General features: G+C 41.0%; 1 protein-coding gene across 3 annotated transcripts in view; it reads left to right on the forward strand.

Moving 5' to 3' along the window:
• The window catches only part of esrrga (estrogen-related receptor gamma a), a 72,402-nt gene that overhangs the window by 26,354 nt on the left and 23,606 nt on the right, over positions 1-22,442 (forward strand). For 2 of the 3 annotated variants that reach the window (XM_065953098.1, XM_065953097.1), the window contains exons 4-6: positions 3,432-3,548; positions 13,524-13,634; positions 16,334-16,516. In XM_065953098.1, coding sequence (XP_065809170.1) covers positions 3,432-3,548; positions 13,524-13,634; positions 16,334-16,516 — 411 coding nt within the window. The remainder of the gene's footprint in view (positions 1-3,431; positions 3,549-13,523; positions 13,635-16,333; positions 16,517-22,442) is intronic. The other variant, XM_029278619.2, reaches the window with a different exon arrangement.

Raw genomic sequence — 22,442 nt, forward strand, 5'->3', positions numbered from 1 at the left:
AGGAAAATCTTTCTTTCTTTACTAAGAAAATTCCTTAGTGATGAGTTTTTATGAATCAATTACAGTTTTGTTGAATCTCTCACCAATGTATATGCTACAGTGCTACAGTTAATATTTGTTTGATCCAGACAGAGCACTCTTAGATCCACTGAAACAAATGGGTCATGACATTATCTTTGCACAAATCAAACTCATGTACAGAGTTTGTGGCTGTGTGTGTTTGTCTGTTGGCTTTGCTCGTCCATGTAAATTAGTGCAGGTTAATGTGTAGTAGTGCACATAGGCCTCTGTTTATCCACTGTTTTGGGTTTGTGTGCAAATCTTGGCTGAAAAGCAGGGCCAGCCTCAGATGGGCAGCGGCAGACATATTGGTATGTTTCAACCCATTAGCCAATAAAACCGCAGGTAATCACCAAAAAAACACCTCCAGCTGGACAGGGAAGAGAGCATGGGGTAGGAGAAGAGAGGGAGGAGAGCATGGGGTAGGAGAGGAGAGGAAGAGAAGGAGAGGAGAGGAGAAGAGAGGAGAGGAGAGGAGAGGAGATCAGTTTGGACACACAAGTTTAAACAAGGAATGAGAGGAGGAGGAGAGAAAAGGAAGGAAGGAAAGGTCCCATGGATGTAGAAAGGAATTAGTAGTACCGGTATGTGAGGGTTTGTGTTTATGTGTGCATGTGTGTGTCACAGCATGGAGGAAGTGGCTCTGGCAGCTGCTGTTTCTGTGGCGTCAGTCCAGCGACACCTGACAACCTGCATCTATCACTCCCTTATTGAGAGAGAGGGGATAAAGGGGAATGAGGAGGTGGGTAGAGTGTTGGAGAGGGAGAGTTAGGGCAATGAAATGAGAAGAGGAATGCAGCAAGATGGAAGAAAAAGGAGGATATGAGCAGGAAAGAGAAGGATGAGAATAAGAATATGTAAAGTGAAAGTGGTGGGTTGGACCACCAAACAAGGATTTCTGTTTAAGAGTTCTGTTCAGACTTCCTTTACAAAAATAATGCACATGTTCCATTGGAATCCAGCCTTGATGACGCTTTCACATTGTGACCTTTTTTAGCTTTGTATATTTCATAGCTCTCCAGTTAAAACCATCCATTAACTAAACACCAAATGACCATATCAAAAGTGAAGGGCAGGCTGAACTCGTGACAAGACAAAAATCTGAGTTATAATATTAGGAGCAATACAAACAAAGACAGCTCAAAGACTTTGCAGGCAGACACACAGCCGTCATATTACACTGTCTGCACAATGGTGGTCAATTGTCATGCAGCAGGTGGACATTCACACACATCTCAAAGGGGATTGTAGGGGATTTGAGGCCCACAGATATCCTTCCTCACTAACACCAACACACCCACATATACAAACTCACACGTTATAGGAGGCACCAAGAACGTGTCTGCTCTAAGCCCACCCCAGTGCACAATAAGACACATTAAGACAGAAATGAAGAGAAACAAGCGCACACCTCCACATACAGTTCTGATATAAACCGTTGTTGTCTTATTCCTACCCCATACTCCCACTATGAAGAGGCTGTTAATATCTGAGCACACAAAGAGTATACAGCCAGATAAATCATAAATTACAAAGTCATATATCACACCAGTATATGTGTTTATAATGTAAGCCTACAGGACATACCCCCTCCTGAATATTAGTCTGATATATTAAGTAACTATAATACAAATGTGCCTATTAAAGTCTGCTGCACTTCAGTTTGAGACATTTTAGATTCTATTTTCTCATCTTCTGTTACACCAATCCTAGGTGTCACTTTGATAATATTCATAACATACATTATTATTATTATTATTGCCTACTGACACCCTCTTTTAGCGTAGCACTCAACGTTAACACATTTAGCCCTTCTTGCCATCCTCCCTATAAGTGGCTCTTTACTGCAGTTATCCATTTAGCCTGTTTAGCTCTTGCACTAACAAGGCGTTCTACTGACCATCCATTAACCCACACAGATTGTGCGTCATTAGTACATTTAGCCTCAGTGCTAGCTAAGTGTCCCTCATAATTGCTGAATTAATCTGCTCTTTCTGTATCATCAGCATGTACAGGTTGGGTGTAAGCTAACTAGTCCCATTAGTGTTGTCCATTAGCCTATAAGGACCATTCCCCTAGCACTGAGCATGTTTAGTCTTAACTTTAACTAACAAGACCCATTAATGAGCATCTTGTTACCCATTAAGGAGTGTTTAGCCTTTTCCCAAGCTAACTAGCCCCCTTAATCAGCCCAGTAATGAGAAAACATCCTCCCCACAGCAGCAGTCAATAGTAATCACTGTTGACTCTGTTTCAGTGGGAGATGCATTGGCTTGCTGGGTTACTGTAATTGTCAGGCGGACAGAAGAGAAAGGGAACAGTGTTTTTATTGTAAACACCTCGGCATAGTTTTTACTATGGACAGAAAAAAGCAACCCTAAACAGCCTAAAATGTCCATATGTATCAAAAAATGGTGCCTTATAACTTGAGGTGGGGGGAGGAAATTTACTATGTGAAGAATATGAGCAGATCTGGAGGAGACTGAAGCTGAAAAAAGAAGAAAAAAGAACAGAATAAAGCAGAGAAGAACAAAAAAGGAACGGTAAAGAGAGGTTGAGAAGATAGAAGGAAGAAGAGATCATAGAAAAAGATGAGTCAGTATCAGATAAGAGAGTTAAACTACTCAACAAAGACAAGAAACAATGAGGCAGTGAACATTTCCTGGTCAAAGTGGTATTAACCTCTAACACACTGAGGTGTTTTTGTTTAAGTTGGCAGTGTTGTTAAGTTAATAGACTTAAATCGTCTGATAATCTGAGCATGGGCTCTGCACAGGATTGTTACTGCGAGTGTACTGAAGCTTGTCACGCAACCTCAGATTTACCTGAGTGACACATGGGAAAAATGGACAGGTTCCTAAATATTCAGTCATGATGTGTTTTTACCTGTCATTTAAAGTTTTGGTTTTCTAATGAGGTCATCACTCGATCAGTTTCTCAACAATTCAATCGTACCTCTTGTTCAGTCCTGGTCTGTGTTGTCAATACTAAACTGAATACCAAAAAACAAAACAAATGACCATTCTCACTATAGAGATACAGTTAAGTTTGGCTGACTTTAGAATTCGCTAGTTAATGATAATCAAACTACTAACTCACACCTGAACCTTCGGTTGGAAATAATATGTTGTACCAAATGTTACTAATGTTAAACAAGGTTTATTGTTCGAAAAAGCCATGAAAGTTGTGTGTGCGCTAATGTTGTGTACAATGGTCTGTTTTTAGATCGTTGTTTCCACAATTTACTGAGAGTGAGCTGGTGCGCTGTGATGCCTGATGACTGATCTGACTCAACCTTAACACTGGTTTGTGGATGTATCCGTCTAAAATGAAACCTTTGTTTTTTCTTCCTCCAACATGTTTACATACAGGCAACATAGAGTACAGCTGTCCAGCCACCAACGAGTGCGAGATCACCAAGAGGAGACGCAAGTCTTGCCAGGCCTGCCGCTTCATGAAGTGTCTGACTGTGGGCATGCTGAGGGAGGGTAAGGGAAAAGGTCTCTTCCTTATCTTTCTCTGTTAAATGTGCTACATGTAGCATTTTCAAACCTATTACAAAATCTATTCATTTGATTTGGTTTTTGGTGCAAACTTCCAAAAGTCTCATTACAGCATCATGTGCTTCTCGACTGATTTTTTGGTTTTCAGAAATCATTTTCTGATGCTCCAAAAGCTCTGGAAACTCTTCATTAGTAATCATTAGTAACAATTGAATAAATACAAAAAAGTCCCATGAGAATTGTGGACACAAATTTGAGAAACACTGTGCTTTCATTTAAATATGGGGTATGTTTTGCAAAAAAAAAAGGGGGACATTCGACTATAACAATCAGTTATTGATTTTAAGCAATGCTACATGTAACACTTCTAAGAACTTGCTAATTCTTCTTTTAAGACTTGATATAAGTATATCTTTTAGAACCTTGTTCACCTTAAATGTTCATATTTTTATAGTCCTTGAGTGTCCTCAGAAAGTTTTTCTCTCTTTCCATGACTCTCATTGTCTTTTTGTCTCACCATTGCTTGATATTTTTCTACATTTGTCTTTTTTATGTATATTTCTAACTTTCACAAACACAAGTTACATACAGGCATTGGTGTGGGAATGATTACATTCAAAGTCCCAGTTAAAACAAATGATATCCTCACATTTAGCAGATGTTTTCTGGTGAAAAAAAAGGTAACAAAACATTAGAGCTATCATCTGCTCCACACCACTCTGATTAAATACACTCACTCTCTCATTTTCACACTCCCTCGTTGCCTCTGCCTCTTTCTCCCCCCTCTCGTCTGCCCACCTTTGACCTTTCTACTCCCTTTGCACTTCCAACGATGAAAGGAGGGAGAGGAGTGGTGAGGGATGAAGAGGATGGCCGATACAGAGGGAGAGAGAGGCATAGCAGGAGGGGAGCGGCGGGAGAAAACTAGGGGGAGGAAGGGAGGGAGAACAGATTGATTTATAGGAGCAGAGGAGAGGGACCAGGGGAGGATGAGAGGCAGGGGGAGGATGGTTGAATGAAGCAGAAAGTGTGTGAGAGAGAGAAAGGAGAGGAGAGGAGGGTCAAGGTTGTAATTGATGGGAGACCTGGCCTACGCCCCCTTCCTTACAGTGGTCAGGGAGCGTGCCTCTGCCGACGCCTGCCAGCCCTCCCTCCATCCATTCCTGTCTTCATCTCTCCCTCCAGTTCTCCCACTCAGTATTTTTGTACTGTTTATATTCCTTCTCCTCTGCCTCTCTTCAATATATTCTCCACTTGGCCTGCTGTTCTCTTCATCCTGTTGGCACCACAACACTCATCCAAACCTGCAGCTTTCAACCCACTCCCAAACTGTTAGGTGAACCCATAACAGCTTGAGTTAGACAGTTGTAATAAAAACAAAAACATGAATTTGTTATTAACCTAACAAGCTGTTGGTCGTTTATGGGTCTGCAAATTCACAGGCTCAGTGTCACACTTTGCCATTGCTCAAATAAACTGATAAAAACATGTACAACATAAATGTAGTTTTCAGAAAAATAAATGCATGAGATGAATAATGTCCCACAGTGACACCACACACATGGTTGTCATGCAAGATTCAACTTACAAAAAGCACTGCTGGACAAAAACAAGCATTCTTGTTTTGATAAAAAAATACCGTATAGGCCAAGAAACTATTTCTTAAACTAAAAGAAAAACATAAAAGTGATAAAAGAAGGTGGCCAGAGTCTTACATCAAGGTCAAATTTTACTTGAACTATATTTTGAATCAGCAAAACTGAAGAAAAGTCTGAGAAAAGAACATAGACATGTAAACACTCCAACAAGATAAATAAAGAAACCATCCCCATTAGCCCCGATTTACTGAAAAGCTCACTCTCTTCTAACTTTCTCTGCCTCCCTCCCTCTTTTGTACACATACATACTCACAAACACACACACACACACACACACACACACACACACACACGCACACACACACACACACACACACACACACACACACACACACACACACACACACACACACACACTCCCAACAAGCTGCTGTCGTAGCGTTTGTTCTCCCAGTCGATCTGACATCGGCAGAACCGATGTCTCATCTCCTGTTTTGTCTCGTGCATGTGCGTGTGGCCACAAACACAGACACACATGTGTAAGTGCATGTATTATTGGCAGCTCAAACAGTCTCACTGCTCAGGCTGCATCTCCTTCTGGACACAGACACCACATCGCTTCATCGATAAACACCAGACAGAGCTGTCATTTTAAAAAACGATTCATTTTTTTTGTCATCAAACAACTTCTTTTAGCACAGTTTCTGTTCAGCAATGAGTGAAGAAGAGGTAGTTTTGTTATTGATTTCAACTCCTAAGGATGTGGTTTGTACACTTAGCCTTCAGAGAGCAGAACTACGGCTGCATTTTGTTTTCGCTGCGCCACTGCTCCACTCCACATTTATCATGCACACGCACACACATACCTAGGGTTATATGTATATATACATCAACATGACAGACCACAGCCACCCCATTTGTTGTGCTGTGTGTGAATTTGATACAGGAGACCCTGCTCTACATATGAATAAGGGTCATTTGGAAAATGGGTGTATCAATTTTTTACACTTTTTTCCTTTGTACTGATTTTAAACTGGGGAATTTGAAAAGATAGATACCAATACAAAAGAGCCTTATGTATTCCATTACCATTTCCCCTCAGTGACATGTCTGTTTCATGTCTAAAGCTGTGTGAATATTTACCCAGCAGAAAAAAATATTATTTTACTGCAATAAAAGGTAAAGTGGTTAAGGTGGTCTGATTTTAAAATTATTACATTAGCCAAGCACATTTTTTGTGATATCATGTTGAATACAGCCTGAAGATAGATTTATGATCTATATTTATTTAGACCAGTGTAAAGAAGGAGAGAAAATTATTAAATGACCTAGGGTTTTATTTATCAACGTACACTGGTAGTATGGCTTGTACGCACTGTATCATAGCGAGACCACTGGTGATTATTATATCACGCCTATCTAACACTCCTTTTCAGACACAGCATGTAAGAACATTGCTTGCTGTGTTTCATGCTGCCCTTCTGGGTAGAAGTATGGTTGAAGCAGAATTGCATGGATGATAATGGTAAGTGGCTAGATCAGTTAGCATCAGAGCTAACCTCAGTTGTCAGGGGCTAGCTCACGGAAAAAAGGTGAAGATAAAGTGGTAAGGGTGGAGTGTGTGCGAGGTGGAGGACATGGTGTGTCTCTTTGTATGTGTGTGTTGATGCATGTGTGTAGATGCTGTAGTTTACCCCTTAGGGCAAGATCTGCCTCAAATTAGCTTTGTCGCCTTGGGAGACAGAGAGGGTGAGATGAAGAGCAAAAGAGGCAGCAAGGAAGTGTGTGTGCATGTCTGTGAGGAAAAGAAAGAGATTATCAAGAGGCCAGGCGGTAAGTAAATCAACTCAGAGTGGAACTTTTTTCTCATATGTTAGCTGAAATTAACCCCTGATCATCCAAATAAAATAAACACACAGAAAGCCCAGTTTGTGTGAAAGAAATTGAATGTTTCTTGCACAGAGGAGAGCAGTGAACGAGCTGAGGGGGGTAAACTGAAAGAATGAACGAACGAGAAGCACCCACCCACCAATATGTACCAGCTAATTTCTAAAGCAAGGCAATTAAAAGACCTGACTATATTATGAGAACTTCCCCTCTGGCAATGGCTGTCTGTCCATTTTTAATGAGGTCATAATGATGCGTCAGCTGAAGACCAAAAGGTCACAGGGGCGGGGCTTGATTCTGCCAAGAGAGAGAGGGGTTGTGGGGGATGGGGGGGGTTTACTGATTCTGTTGCAGCTAAAGGATTTGATAGAAGCAAAAATTAGCAGCTTGTAATTTTCAACAAATCCAAACTCAGAAAATACATTTAATTTGAGTTAAATATGACTGCTTACAAGCCAAGGTATTTTAGTTGTCACAGTTATTTCTATTATAGCAATCTGGCATGGCAAGACAGACATAATGCATTCAAATTGAGCAGTAATGCGTAGAATTGTCATGAACAGAATACAAAACACAGATCAGACATTTGAACATGAAAGCTTTGGCAGAGGCACACGGTCTACGAGCCAGAAGTATTCAGAATGCATCTAAATTGTACATATGGTCATATTGACAGACCTGCTCCCTTACAACACAGCAGCTTTGATGATGGCACGTGTGATGAATCCTGGTTAAACACACAGAATGTGTTAAAGCAAAACCAAAGCCTTCGTTTCTGTTTTGCTGTAAACGGCCAGCTGGATTCAGATGGTAGACAACTACAGAGACCACGGACTGCAAATATAAACCTTGGCACTGAGCCGTGCACACACACCCCACACACACACACACACACTTAAAGCTGATGCCAACTTTGGCAGTGCTCCCCACAGCCTCTAAGACCTAATGAGTGAGATCGGGTGGAAGGCCCCAGTCTGTGTGAGTGCTGATGCCGGTGTGTGTGAGTTTGGTGTTCATATGCAGCTGGTAGTGTACGTCATAACCCCTTTCGTAGCTCAACAAATGACTGCTGCTATCAGATCTCATTGCTGCACGCATGCATCCAAAACATAACCTAACCTAACGTTCTAGGGCACAGCTCGACTCATGTAAGAATACTAAACACTCAAAGACAATTTGTCTCTCATAAAGGAAACATGACTTCTTCAAATTGACCAAAAAGAGAAATCAAAATATCTAGAAAACACAGTTTGAATTGAGAAAAGTGCAGACAAACACAAGAAGTAATGCAGAAAGAATGAAAGTAGGGAATGACTAAGGGGGCAAGTGATGGGGGAGAGGGGAGGAGACGAGAAGAGGACAGGGGAAACAGAGGAAGGAAGCGCCAGACAACTGGTGGCGTCTGGTGTTCCCCCATGGGAAACTTGTAGCTAAATCTGGCCCTGTAGCGTCTGTCCCGAGCGAGTGTGTGAGAGTGTTTGTGTGTGTGAATGGCATCTGGTTGCATCCCGACTCGAAAGTAGCGATAATGGAAATACTGTGACGGGCGATCTGCCTAAGTGGTCCACTCTCTTTCACATGCACTGTTTGTTTCTGAGGAAGGTAGATGTGGCAGGACAACTGTTTTGGAAAAGAAAAGTATATAAGAGAGGACTTGAACCAATTATGGTTATTGTTTTTAGCTGCATTTGAAAGTTCAAATTAGCAATACTTAAAAAAATATCCTGTCACAAATTCCACTCATCAAGTATCACTTTGTAATTTACTTGAATTTGTAGTTTTTTTATGAATTAAGACATTAATCATTGCTAAAATATCCTTTCGACTGTGTCATTCATTAAGCGATCATCTTATCTCAGCTTTTTTTGGAAATATGGAATTTAAAAAGATAGAATAAAATTGGCATCAAAGTACAATAAATAACCATCCATAGAAATTTGTGATTTATCATTGCATTTAACAAACAAGGCCTTACAGAAAAGGGGGCAATATTTCAGAAAAGGCAGCACATTACATGGACGTCACAAGCTCTCACACACATGCCCGCCTTCACACAAACACACACACATATTCACACACCAGTGACAGCCACCTGCCCGCTGCCTCAGGCAGTGCTGTTCTGATCTGTTCTGGTCTAAACTAACGTCACTGCATGACACAACACACGCTGTCCTCTTAACCTCAAATCTACCCCTCAAACATGCTCCTTTTATTTTTCTTTGTTCGAGCTCTTCTTTCAAAAACTACCAACAAAAAAAAAACATATGAAACTTGACACTTAGGACTGCTTGATTTCTCAAAGTTTAAACCTACCAGTTAACCAGACACAGGATTCCTTTAGATATTTTCAGGCACATTATATGTTTCTTCAAGTAAGAGGTACACACACACACACACACACACACACACACACACACACACACACGCAATACACAACAGGCTTAAACCAGCCTGTTGTCCTACCCAATCTACTTGGCCATCAGTTCTTAAAACCACAAAGGAAAACCCTCCATGTTATTACATCAACACTGTGGTTAACACTCACACACTCAATCACAAATAACACACTCTCAGAAACATAAGGTGATAACCTGGTTGAAGCTGGAAGAGAGACTGCAACCCTGTTACAACTTCAATTATCATAAAACTCTCTCTCTCTCCCTCTCACTGTTCCCTCATCCCTGCCTCTTTAGATTCTGTCTCTCTTCTTCTTCTCTTTTTGTCATTTCTCTTTCCTCTTGCTGTGATCAACAGAAATCAATCATTTTATTTCCTCTTCTTACTCCTCTCTCCACTCCATCCCTCTCTCCCTTTTGCTCCCTCTTTCACTCTCTTATCATATCATTGACCATCTGAAATCAATTCATTTTGTGTCTTTCTCTTCTTTTTCGCCTCTTTTTCACTCCCTTCCTGCCTGTTCTCTCTTTAAAAGCACTTTGGTGTCACAGGCATTTCAGTAGCAATCCCTCAACTGTTAAAACACACTCACACACACACACACACTCACACACACACACACACACAGACCCACACAGATGCACACATGCTGACATAGAGTGACGCCAGTTTTGTGTAAAATCTATGCCGATGTGATCAGTGCAGTTCATGCTATTGACAGGCAGCAATATTCCCACGATAGGAAAGATTCACCTTCATCACTGTCATCGTGTGTGTGTGTGTGTGTGTGTGTGTGTGTGTGTGTGTGTGTGTGTGTGTGTGTGTGTGTGTGTGTGTGTGTGTGTGTGTGTGTGTGTGTGTGTGTGTGTGTGTGTGTGTGTGTGTGTGTGTGTGTGTGTGTGTGTGTGTGTGTGTGTGTGTGTGTGTGTGTGTGTGTGTGTGTGTGTGTGTGACAGGTACATAACTTGTCATGTTTTTAAAAAAGAAAAATAGACTGTTATAATACTGTTATTGAACATCAAGGAAATGTGGTGGGGGGATTCTGTGTGTGAGTGTAGAAGTGGAGGCAGTAGACTGAGTAGAGGTGCACTGTTAGTTGACATAATAATTAAAGGATATAATTAAGGTGTGTAACCTCTGTGGATTTCCTCTCTTTCATGGATCTCTCCCTTTCTCTCATTATTCTAACCCTATCTCATTTCCCTTTTATTAGCCCTCAAAGCTTCCCCCCTTTTCTGTACTATATCATACTTTTTCTTCTTTGTTTACTAGACCATCCATTACCCTGCTTTTATATTACAACCTATACTATATACTTTCTTTCTGCTTTCTTTTATCACATTCTTTCTTTTGTGTTTCTCATATTTATCTGAATTTTTTTCTCGCTTTTTTTATTTCCCATTTCTAACCCATTGGCTCTTTAATTATTCTGTTCCTTTCCTCTTAACATTTTTTTATCCTTACATTTCCTCACTTCCTAAGACCCTTTCCTCTCTTCTCCCCTCCTCCCCTCAGACCTTCCCGACTCTCCCCTCTTGCCCATTCTTTACAACTTGAAGGCTCATTTGTTAACAGGAGGTAGAGCACTCTCACTCTCCCCCTAGCCTCCTCCTGTCTCTTTTTTGTGGGCTTTGGAAATATAATTTTCAAATTTTAATTTGATTCATTTAGATTCGATCATTAATCAGTGCTGAGAGAGAGTTAATTTGGTGGAAAATAGATGAGGTAGTTAGAGAGGGCTCTTTATAAAGTGAGCTCAGCACAGTCTGAGTCTTTTAGGTGTAAGGAAGAGAGAGAGAGAACATTTGAGAGCCTTCATGTGAGTGTGTGGGTAATGGTTGAAATGTGTGTCTGCAATAGGATGTATGAGAGAAAGTGTGTGTAGATGGTTAGACAAAATAAACAGTAATTTTAACATCTTCTCCCATAAGTGTTACACTTTACTCTGAAATTGAGGATACACACTTAGCATGTGTTGCTTGGCTCTCCTGCCAATGCTGCCTTTATTTTCTGGTGCCACCTGTATATTTGACCCTTTCCCTCATTTCCTCTGTCCTTCGACTTTTCTGACTCCAATACTCTGCTTCTTCCTCCTGTCTGTCTTCCTCTCCTCTTCTGACCAGCCACTGACCCAGGTAGTGACTGAGCAAGCTGCTTGTTGCAGCGAAACCCAAACACAACATGAGGGTGTGTTAGAGTTTTTGTGTCAGTGTGTGTGTGTGTAAGAGAGAGCAGAGAGTGGGTGCGTGAGTGCATTTGTACCCCCTGGTGCTAAGAGTTTCTTGACCGTTTGCTGACACTGCCTCCCCCAACTGTACCTGGACTGTCAGCCCTTCTGTCTACCTATTCCTGTCTCAAACACACACACACACACACACACACACACACACACACACACACACACACACACACACACACACACACACACACACACAGCAGTCAATGTCCAGTACACTTGGCCGACTGCTTCCAAAGCTAGTTTGAGGTTTCTAAAGGATTACATTCCATTTGAAAATGCATGCACTCAGGTAAGATGCTTTAGATCAAATATGCTGCCACATACAGATGTGACATGACATGTACCAAACACAAATAAAACAGAGAAACACATTTTAAACACTCTTTCAATGCTAGAGAATGAACAAACCTGCCACTGACATTTTTTCTTCTCTGCAAAGGAATGTCTTTCTGTTAAAACTCTGAGGTGTGTTGTCGTGTTCATGGTCAGCACATTTCCAAAGGATGTAAATATCTTTATGTTAAGAAAGAAAATCTAGACTCCTCAGAAAGCCTTACAAATCACTCTGAATGCATTGTTTTATGCTTAGTGTGAACACATAAAATCTTCAGTAACAGAAAATATAATAGCAAGGATCAAAAACCATTTCTTCTGTTAATCTACCAACCACTGTTAATCTGACTTTCCCTTGCCTATCGCTCACTCAGTCAGTGTTTCACAGTGGGATACATGGAGGAATTCCATTGATTAAGTTCCTACAGATAAGCCCTCTAGATGTCTGTTGAGAGTTAGTGGCCCTTTTGGTTGTTTGAACTCCTATTTTTCTTGATGACACGACTGTGGCTGCTCTCAGAAATATAATCGTATGATTGCAAATGGGCATTTCAAAAAGCTTTTATAGGTTTAATGTCAAAACACAACACATATGGGTGCTCCAGTAGCCTAGTGGTAAGTGGGCATGTCCTGTGTACAGAGGCCGTGGTCTTCCATGCGGGCAACTAATCTGACCTGTGGCTCCTTTCTGCATGGCTTAAGATAGAGAAGGTAAAAAGAGACATGTCTTGAACATCTTAGCTAGTTGGCATCAGCCATTTTGGATCTCACTCTCAAATACCTGAGGTTTAGTTTTAATACATTTGGCAGCTCTTTAGGATTCCTCCACCCCTCCCCTTCCCTCTCCTCCTCTCCTCAGGGGCATATGACACCTCTGTCTTCCTTATCCATCTTTAAGTGGTAACCACGGTAACATCCAATCCCTTGAGAGATAGGACTAATTAAATTAGGACTCCTTTGTGTCAATTAATTAACGAGACACAGAGAGGGAGACGGCGATTGGGGAAGAGACAGGGAAAGAGTCAGAAACCTAGAGAAAGAGATTGTGTGTGTGTGTGTGTGTGTGTGTGTGTGTGTGTGTGTGTGTGTGTGTGTGTGTGTGTGTGTGTGTGTGTGTGTGTGTGTGTGTGTGTGTGTGTGTGTGTGTGAGTGTGAAAAAGAGAGAGAGAGAGCAGCCCTCAACTCCATTGTTGTCTCTATAAATTAATCTTGTTGTAGAATAAAAGAAGCACATGAGTTTAGCAAGCTTGACAAGAACTTGAAAGGAGCTACCTGCATATCACACACACGTGTACATGCATGCAATGCAGTACCAGGATGTTTCTCACCACGTCAAACTCAGATCTTATGTGTACTTTTCCTTGAGGTCTGACCTTTTCCTGTCACCTTCATCTTTCCATTCATTTTCACTTTCTCTTTCTATGTATGTTTGCAACTGCTAGATTTGTTTATTCTATAAGCCAGTGTAATGCACATCATGTTGATACACTTTTTTATGTCTTCCAGGAGTTCGTCTGGACAGGGTTCGTGGTGGGAGACAGAAGTATAAACGCCGGATAGATGCTGACAACAGTCCATATCTGAACCCACAGTTGGCTCTGCCTCCCAAGAAACCATGTAAGAGCACACCTCAAGTCTGAATTTATATGTAAAATGCCTTTTTTTCTCACTTGAAGCAGTGATTCTCAAGAACAGTCTCTTGCATACTGTCCTTGGGGCAAAGTAGCTCATACTGTACTCTACAAATTGACATATGTGCTACAGCAGCAACAGAATCTGTTGTGGTGCGCAGAGGAAACAATAAAAGACTAACACAAACAGACAGAACACAAGGAAACTTCTCCCTAGAAAAATGGAAAAAATAGTTACATTCTTGCGCATCGTGTAGGTAGTGTTCATGTTATGGTACGGACTCGTCATTGAGAGACCAGAAGAACAAGGAACTGCGTTTCAATCTGTCTCTATCCTGATGGAGACAGTTGGACAGTAAAAACATTTAAACACACGTCTACACACACACACGCACACAAACACACACACACACACACACACACACACACACACACACACACACGTAAATAGACACGGTAGTGAGAAGCCCATCTGTTTGAGACCAAGTTTATCTCCTGGCACTACTGCTACCAGGTCATAACATTTTATATGTGTAATATTTCACTGTAAAGGTATTCATTTAGCCCCGGATGGGTTGGCTGTGTTTTTTAAAGAATAAAACCATCGCCAAAGCCTGATGATTGAAAAATTAACAAGGGAGAGAGTGAGAGAGCGAAAGAGAGAGAGAGAAGCTAAATGGGAACATTTCTCAGAGAGAGGGAGAGAGAGAAGCAGGAGGGAGGGAGGGAGAGGAAGGAGGGAGAGGAAGGAAGGGAAGAGGACCAGCCAGTACCCTAATCCGGATTAAATCCAATCTGGCAACCACATCAAACTAGAGTTAGCTCTTCAGCTAACCGTCTGCTCACATACACACACACATACACACACTCTCATGCAGTGCAGATTGAGCAGTGTTTAGCAGCTTGGTCCCAAAAGCCCATTTTGCTTAAAGCTGGAGCATATTCTGCTTTAGGCCAATATGCTGAATGGCTGCACGACAGCTTACCGGGAATTCTGCACTACTAATCATTGAAATGATGGGATAATAAAAATGCATGCACACCGTGTGTGTGTGTGATTATAATGTTTTTGTTTGCATATATAGACCATGTGTTCATGCAAACTGAATGTCTCCTCTGGCATGCTATAGACTAATTTCCTTAAACTGGATAAGTGATATTTAACTCTTAAATCCTATTAGTATTCCATCAAGATGTTTTCCTGTTTTGAATGACTTATTTACTTAAATCATCAATCATCACTCAAAGTGCTTATTCAAGTTAGTCCCTAGTTTACATCTTTCCATTAAATAATGATATGAACATAGTATCTCTCTCTGACATAAAAACCAACCTACTCTTAAAAACAAAACAAAAATACAGGCTTGAAATAGACTTGCAGGATTTCTCTTGTTCTTTATCTCTTACACTCAGTCAATACACACACAAAAATCTGTCTGTCTCTCTGTCTCTGTCCCTCAGATAAACGCACACAGCCTATCTATCTGTAGCCCAATCCCCAGCCTCAGCGTCCCCATTGATTGTGTGAGAACAGAACAATAGCCCAGGGTTTGGAAATGGGCTTCCATTGATTCTAATTAGGGAAACATTAAATAAGATTTACCCACAGATACTGCACTTTGACTGGGATTGGTTTTGGCTCAAACGACCCTGGAGCTGGAGGGAAGAGGATAGAACTATATATATATATATTTTTTTTTTTTACGTGTGTGCGTGTAAAACAGAATTGGGGGTGGAGAGTGTTGGATCCATACACAACTCATCCCCCTTACTCTGTTTCACTCTCTCAGTGTTTATCTCTATCTAGCTGTCAGTCTCTCTTCTCTTCCTGTCTACCCATGACTCTATTTCTACCTTTCTGTCTTCTCCTTTTCTGTTCTTGTATTTTTTCTGTGGCTCTTCATCTATCCCTTGCTCCTCTCCTGCTCTTCTATCCTCTGTTATTATTTCCATGCTTCATTAGTCAGTGGATTAATTTGGAAGCAGGGTATCAGTCTGTCACTAATGGGCCGCAGATATCTCATCACCACATGTCACCATTACCAGCTGAGCTGTTTGGCTTTCAGAGTGGTCTTACCCTGCTATATGTATCGGCAAAGCTTCTTAAGGCTGTACAACAAAAAGAAAGCATTTTGTGCAGCCTAAATCACCAGCAGTAATTGCCTTTAATCACACCTTGAAGCATTTCCGAAACTGAAAAGCTTTCAATCATTTTTATTCCTCTTTAGTCCTGCCAATTTACTGGAATCAAATCAATTATCTAGTGGTTCATTGTGAAAAACATTTCTCAGGACATGTAGACAATGAATGGTAATAGATCATCCTCTTATTTGATCTTGCATTCATCAAAATGGGTAGAATCTGAGTGTTCTAAAGTTTACGATGCAATGTAATATTAATATTCTCTGCAATGTATTTTTTTAACTTTGACTTTTAAACGAGCATAACTTCATGAACATTGTTTACAATTGTAAGGTTTTAACGTGACGACTGAAGATTTTTTGCTGCATGCTTGTGCTGAGTTGAATAAATATGCTGAGTTGTTTCTGTTGATTTGATATTCAAGCCATGTTATAAGTCAAGTTTGCTCCTAAATCGTGTGGAACAGTTTGTAGCCTACTGAAGCAAATATTCACCATCTCTCTGTCTCTGTGTGTCTTTCTCCTTGTCTGGTGGTCATGTCAGTTGCCTTTGGCTGCCTTGCAGATAACAAAATCGTCTCTCACCTGCTGGTGGCCGAGCCAGAGAAGATTTACGCCATGCCTGACCCAACAGTACCAGATAGCGACATCAAGGCCCTGACTACGCTGTGCGACCTGGCTGACAGAGAGCTGGTGGTCAACATCGGCTGGGCCAAACATATCCCAGGTAGGTGAAAAAGAGTTGTACACCCTTACCTTCACTGAGCCTAACCTGAATCTGTTTGTACACAATCAAACAAGATACCTTTTTTCTTCAACCAAATTATTGAAGATTTGAAACACACACCCACACCCACACAGGAAGGACACACAAACACACAAGCTGTTTTAATTAGCAGAGAAAGTACTAGGTTAAAGTAGTTCAGGCACTCACATACAGGTGAACATACATACAAGTTCACCTAGTGCTAAGGTGTGACCTTCCACCCTAATCCTTGAACCCAGACAGTGTGAACTGTTGACTCCTCCAACAGGCTGACCAAATGACCTCACTTATATCACACACACACACACGCACACACACACACACACACACACACACACACACACACATTCTGACCTTTTGAACTAACAATCCAATCCCTTTACCTTCGACCTGTGTATGTGTTTGTGGGTGTGTTTGTGTGTGTGTGCCTGCAGTCACTGTACAGTGTATACTGCAAGGCCTTTTAACCACAGATTTGCCTTACTGGTTTTAAACCTGACAGTTAATTAACTAATTTCAGTATACAAAAAGAATAATTTCAGTAAAGCGCTACCTTTAGCAGCATCGGGTAAATCGTTGCACAGAAAACGGTGTTTTGTTGGCTAAATTAAAGTATAAAGGTGAGAGATGAAAGCTAGAATGTGTTTTTGTTTTTAGTGAGGGAGCCTGCTGTGACAATATTGAAGAACGAATAATGGTGTCTCAGATAAACATAGATTACTGCAAAGATTTGTCAATGGTTATAGAAAAGACAGAACAGAAAAGAATTGTATTGTATTGAATTGAATTACCTCCTGATGCCACTGCTCAAAGAGTATCCCAGGATATGAAAGCAAAGGGGGGAAACACCATATTAGAGACATAAATACCACTCAGTCATGCTGCGTAAATCTATAATAATAAAGTCAATGGTTTTGGATAACAGGATCTCCAAATGATATTTTTTTTATGTCTTATCAATAAATGTGAGAATAACAAAGAGAAGAGAAAAAAAGACTGAGAGAGAAAGGAAAGGAGAGATGGGAATATACATTGCTTCTTGTTAGTGTATTGATTTATGTGCTGCTATATGGGCAATAAGCAGACATATGTATTGATCTAGAAACTAAATTTAGCCCTTAAATATTTATATTTTGCTTTCAAAACAACATATAGCATCTTTCCAATACCATCTCCTATCCTCTAATCTCCCTGACCTGCGTTTTACTCCCTTTTGCTTTCTCTTCTAATCCATTTATCCCTCTCTCCTTCTCTCTTTCTCCCTCTTTATATGCCTAAAGTTACTGCATATTACATGCACACACACACACACACACACACACACACACACAGACACACACACAAGAATTGACATGCAAATATACACACCAACATACGTGATGTTTATTTATGGAATTATACATCTGTCTTTCTTTTTCCTTTGCTCACTACTTTTACAAGTGGGTAGAGTGAGATAGCCATGTGGTAGGTTAAATCTCTGTGTGTGTGTGTGTGTGTGTGTGTGTGTGTGTGCGTGTGTGCGTGTGTGTATGTTTGTGTGTGCTGCTTTCTGTGTGGAGGGAGCAAAGCGCAAGGATTGCTTGGCGGAGAAGAGAAGATGGCGTGATTAGATGAAAGAGAGGGGCAATCCACTGCTACCACAGAAAGATAGAACTCTTCATCTTCCAACTGTGTGTGTTTGTGTGTGTGTTTGTGTGTGTGTTGTGGACACTTTATGAAATCTTCATTGTTTGCAACACTGATCTAATACTCGCCTTCCTACACACACACACACACACACACACACACACACACACACACACACACACACGTACACACATAAAAACATGGTACGCACAGAACGTGATCTACTGTTCACTCAGGATTGAAACGATTGTCAGCAAGAAATACACCTCCTTGACAGTCTTTATCAGACTTCTACACACACACACACACACACACACACACACAATACTATACAATACAAAACAATGACTTAAGTCTTGAATAGGATAGACTAGAATAGACAGGTTAACCTTTTTGTAGCCTTCTTGTTTCAAATCTTGTCAACTGTGTGTGTATGCGTGTGCATTTTTTTGTGTGTCTTAAAACTCCATAGGGCGTACATGTGAACAGGCCTGTCTTTGCTCGCCATGGTACAGTAATTTTTTTAATCAAATTGATGGAGAGAGACAGAGAAACAAAGAGAAAAAAGACAGAGGCAGAGAGAGGAGAGGTAAAGCCAATTTATGCTCCATGATATGGCTGTGCAGCGCTGCAAACGCACACACACACACGCACAGACACACGTACACACACGCACACACACGCACACACACACACACACACACACACACACAGGCTGCTAACAGTGGTAACAACGTGTCAAGGCGAGCGCCAGGCAGCTAATTTGAAGTCATTAGATGTCTGCCGTACTGGCAACAATTTGTTACGCTCCCACACGCACAAACACACACACAGAAAACCACATCACATGCACACACTGAGTTAAGAGCCGTCTGCGGATAGCGAGGAGGCTAAATTGTAAACTAATTTAAACATCACTCAGCGTTAGAGAGGCTGCCTGCAAGACAGGCCCTCGGATAACAAGGCTAGGCTACGCGTGTATGTGTGTGTGTTGCTAGCCGTGTTTGACACACAGAATCGCCCAACCTTAGAGACGTGTGACAACACACATAAACACACATATCTCTTTGATTGGTCCTTTTATTCTAAAGCTATGCTGGTCTGTGTGTGTGTACGCTCATTTCCATACTGATATGGCCTATATGCAAACATTTGATATGTCATTAGAAGTAGAAAATGAGGTTTCAGACACAGTGTGTGTCTCTTGTTTCCTACTAGGAATGGGACTCTAACACATAGGCGCCGCACACATGCACATTTGGATCAAAGAGCGATGAAATGCATGCAAACACATACACAAGTTGGAGAAGCCCTCTTGCTGTTCTAAGCTGTGGGAAACTCAAAACAGGAGTAGCCACACACACACGCACACATACTTCCAGATTCAGTACTCTAAAGTAGAGGAAAAAATGACATTTTTAGAAATTTTTGAAAGAAGATTTTGCATCCTTACATATTATTAATGAAAAGAAGATATCATTTTAAAAGCTCTCAAAGATACAACTCCCGCTGCATAAGAGGCTGAATGTCATAGTCAAGCATGTGTGTATTAGCGCATGTGTTGAAGGAGGAACCAGGAGAGGTCAGGTGAGAGGAGGAGGAGAACAGCAAATATTTAAACAGGATGAGAGAGTGAATTAAAAGAAAGAAAGAGGGCATTCAAAACGAGCCATTTATCTGTCTGTAAAATTAGTCTTTTCATCCTTTCTTTTCTCTTCTCTTACTCCCTCATTCTCTCTCACTCTCACTCCATAATAACTAAATGACTACCGGGCAGTCATGCCAGGAGCTCTTATCTCTCCTCACGGACACAAAAGGGATAGACAGACAGGCGAGCACTTGACTTGACGAAAAGAGCAAGGAATGAACAAATGAATGAATCAATGAATGAGAGGCAGAACCTATAACACTGCCTATTTTACCAGAACCAGGGGCCTTGCCATTAGTGTTTCTTTATGACCCCTCCCCCATTCTTTCTTTATTCAAGAAAGAAATTGCTCTCGGGCCGCCCCCACTTCCCCTCCACTATTCTCTTGCTTCTCTATCTCCTTTTACTTGCTCATCTTTTTTTCCTGCAGTCTCTCTCCCTCTCTTCCATTCCTTCCCCTTTCAATTTTGACACTCAGGATAAGCGGTCTATGTGTCGAAAGTAACGCGGTATGATTGAGCTGTAAAAAATGGGTGAAGGGGGGTGTAGGGGTTTGCTGTCTGTCTATTCATTTAATCGGCCTTTATGGAGATATGGCAGAAGGTGTTTTGGTGGTGGTGGTGGTGGTGGTGTCAAGGGGAGTCCTCTTGTTTCATGTTGTGCACGCTTCTGTCTATCTCTTCATCATTTTTTTGTCATGTCTTTATTCCGCTTGTTTTGATTTTGGAATGAGCAATGGTGTTGAAAGAACCCACAGAGGTGTTAAAAATAAGAATGAGGTGTAGGTCTGAATGACTGGTAGCCTCTGTTTCATGTCAGTGTTGTTGAATGTTAGCACTACTCCATAAACTCTGACATTTCCTGCCACAAGAAGATGTTGCTTCTTCTAGCGTGTTTCATTTGAGAAACTGGTAGAGAAATATTCCTTGGTTAAAATGTAGCCTGGCTCCCATCAGTAATCATTGTCTCAAAAGTAAAATAAATATTATATATCTATTTTTTACATTTTTTTATATATAGATGTGAATATATATAACCTTAATTAATAGAGATGACTTTTAAATAATGACAGTATGGGATTGAAAACACAGCATTATTTATTGATTGACTAGGGAGCACACCTCCTAAATTAAACATGCGAGGGTGTTTCTTTTCTTGTTTTAAATAGGATGAGAAAGGAAGCCTAAGCAGTTCACAATAACTAGTGGAAATATATCTGTTGGCTAATACAAATTACACGTGGAGTTCCTCAGGGCTCATTTGTCGGACCCATTCAGTTTTATTGTATTAAGACTGGTGTAGGAAGTACTGAAGATTAAGAAATTAAGCTGTATTTGTAGGTTAGATTTTAGGTTGGATATTGTATGTTCTTCTTTTTTACTTTAATAATTGCATGTTTATTGATACATACTGTACATGTTGATAGTTGTGAAGTTAAAGTTATTATATCACTAACTGTGTGGTTTAGAAATGTACAGGGGCAGAAGCATGGGAATTGGTGGAAATGAAAAGCAGGGAGGTCAGATACATTACCACAGTATAACTTGGATACTCCCAAAGAGCCTTTTTACACAATACTATTCTGACCTGATGGCTAAATGTCCCCCACCTCTTCAACCTCTCTTGTGACCTCTCTTTTTCCCTCTGTATACTTGGGTCTTTTTCCGTCTCCCCCTCCTTTTCTCTCTCTGTCTGGCCTGACCTCCCACCCTCTCTCTCTCCATGGTATCCTTAACCTCTTCATTATCAAGTCAACCTCATCTCTCAACCCCTGTCCCCCCAATGTCTCCCAACTCCCCCCTTCGCTTATCCCCCCAGTCAGACCTCATTACTTGCATTCTCTCTGGTTTTGCCTGTCTGTATGTTTTTACAGATTACTGTGATCTGGGTTTGTTGAGTCCATTCCAGTCCTGTATGTAGAAAAAGAAGGATCGTCAGCACACTAATGAAATCAAAAATGTTGTCAGCTCAGCTTACCTAATAAGCAAAGCCCTCCTGTATCTTCACCTCTGCAGGTGTTCTCCTATGCTCTTGTTCTTTCAGCCATGTCTTACATGCTTTTCACTTAGACATTTTCAGCCAGTGAGACAGTTAGTCTGTTAGGCTGCCAGACAGTCAGTCAGTAAGTGAGCCAATCAGTCAGTCAAGTAACTACACAGCCAGTCAATCAGCCAGAAAGACACCCAGTCAGTCAGCAAATATTGATTAATAGAAGTGTCCTGCTCCTTTTAGCAAATCAAATGTTGAGTCTCAGCAGCCAAGGAGAACCCCTGCACATACACACACACACACACACACACACACACACACACACACACACACACACACACACACACACACACACACACACACACACACACACACACACATTCACAAATATACACATGGATACCCACATCCTTGACTCAGAAAGTGCAGCTCTCTAAATTAACACTGACACACATTTTAACACTTTACAATGAGCTCCAGGAGATGCAGAACAGTGAACACACTGTGTGTAGTTGTGTGTGTGGTAATAGAGGTATGTAAAAGCCCAGACTGGTGGTGATGTCACTCTGTAACCCTACTTATTGAGTCTGTTGTTGCCATCAATCAGCAAAGAGGTTGTCAAGC

This window comes from Labrus bergylta, chromosome 3 (assembly GCF_963930695.1).
Source record: "Labrus bergylta chromosome 3, fLabBer1.1, whole genome shotgun sequence".
Classification (NCBI taxonomy): Eukaryota; Metazoa; Chordata; class Actinopteri; order Labriformes; family Labridae; genus Labrus; species Labrus bergylta.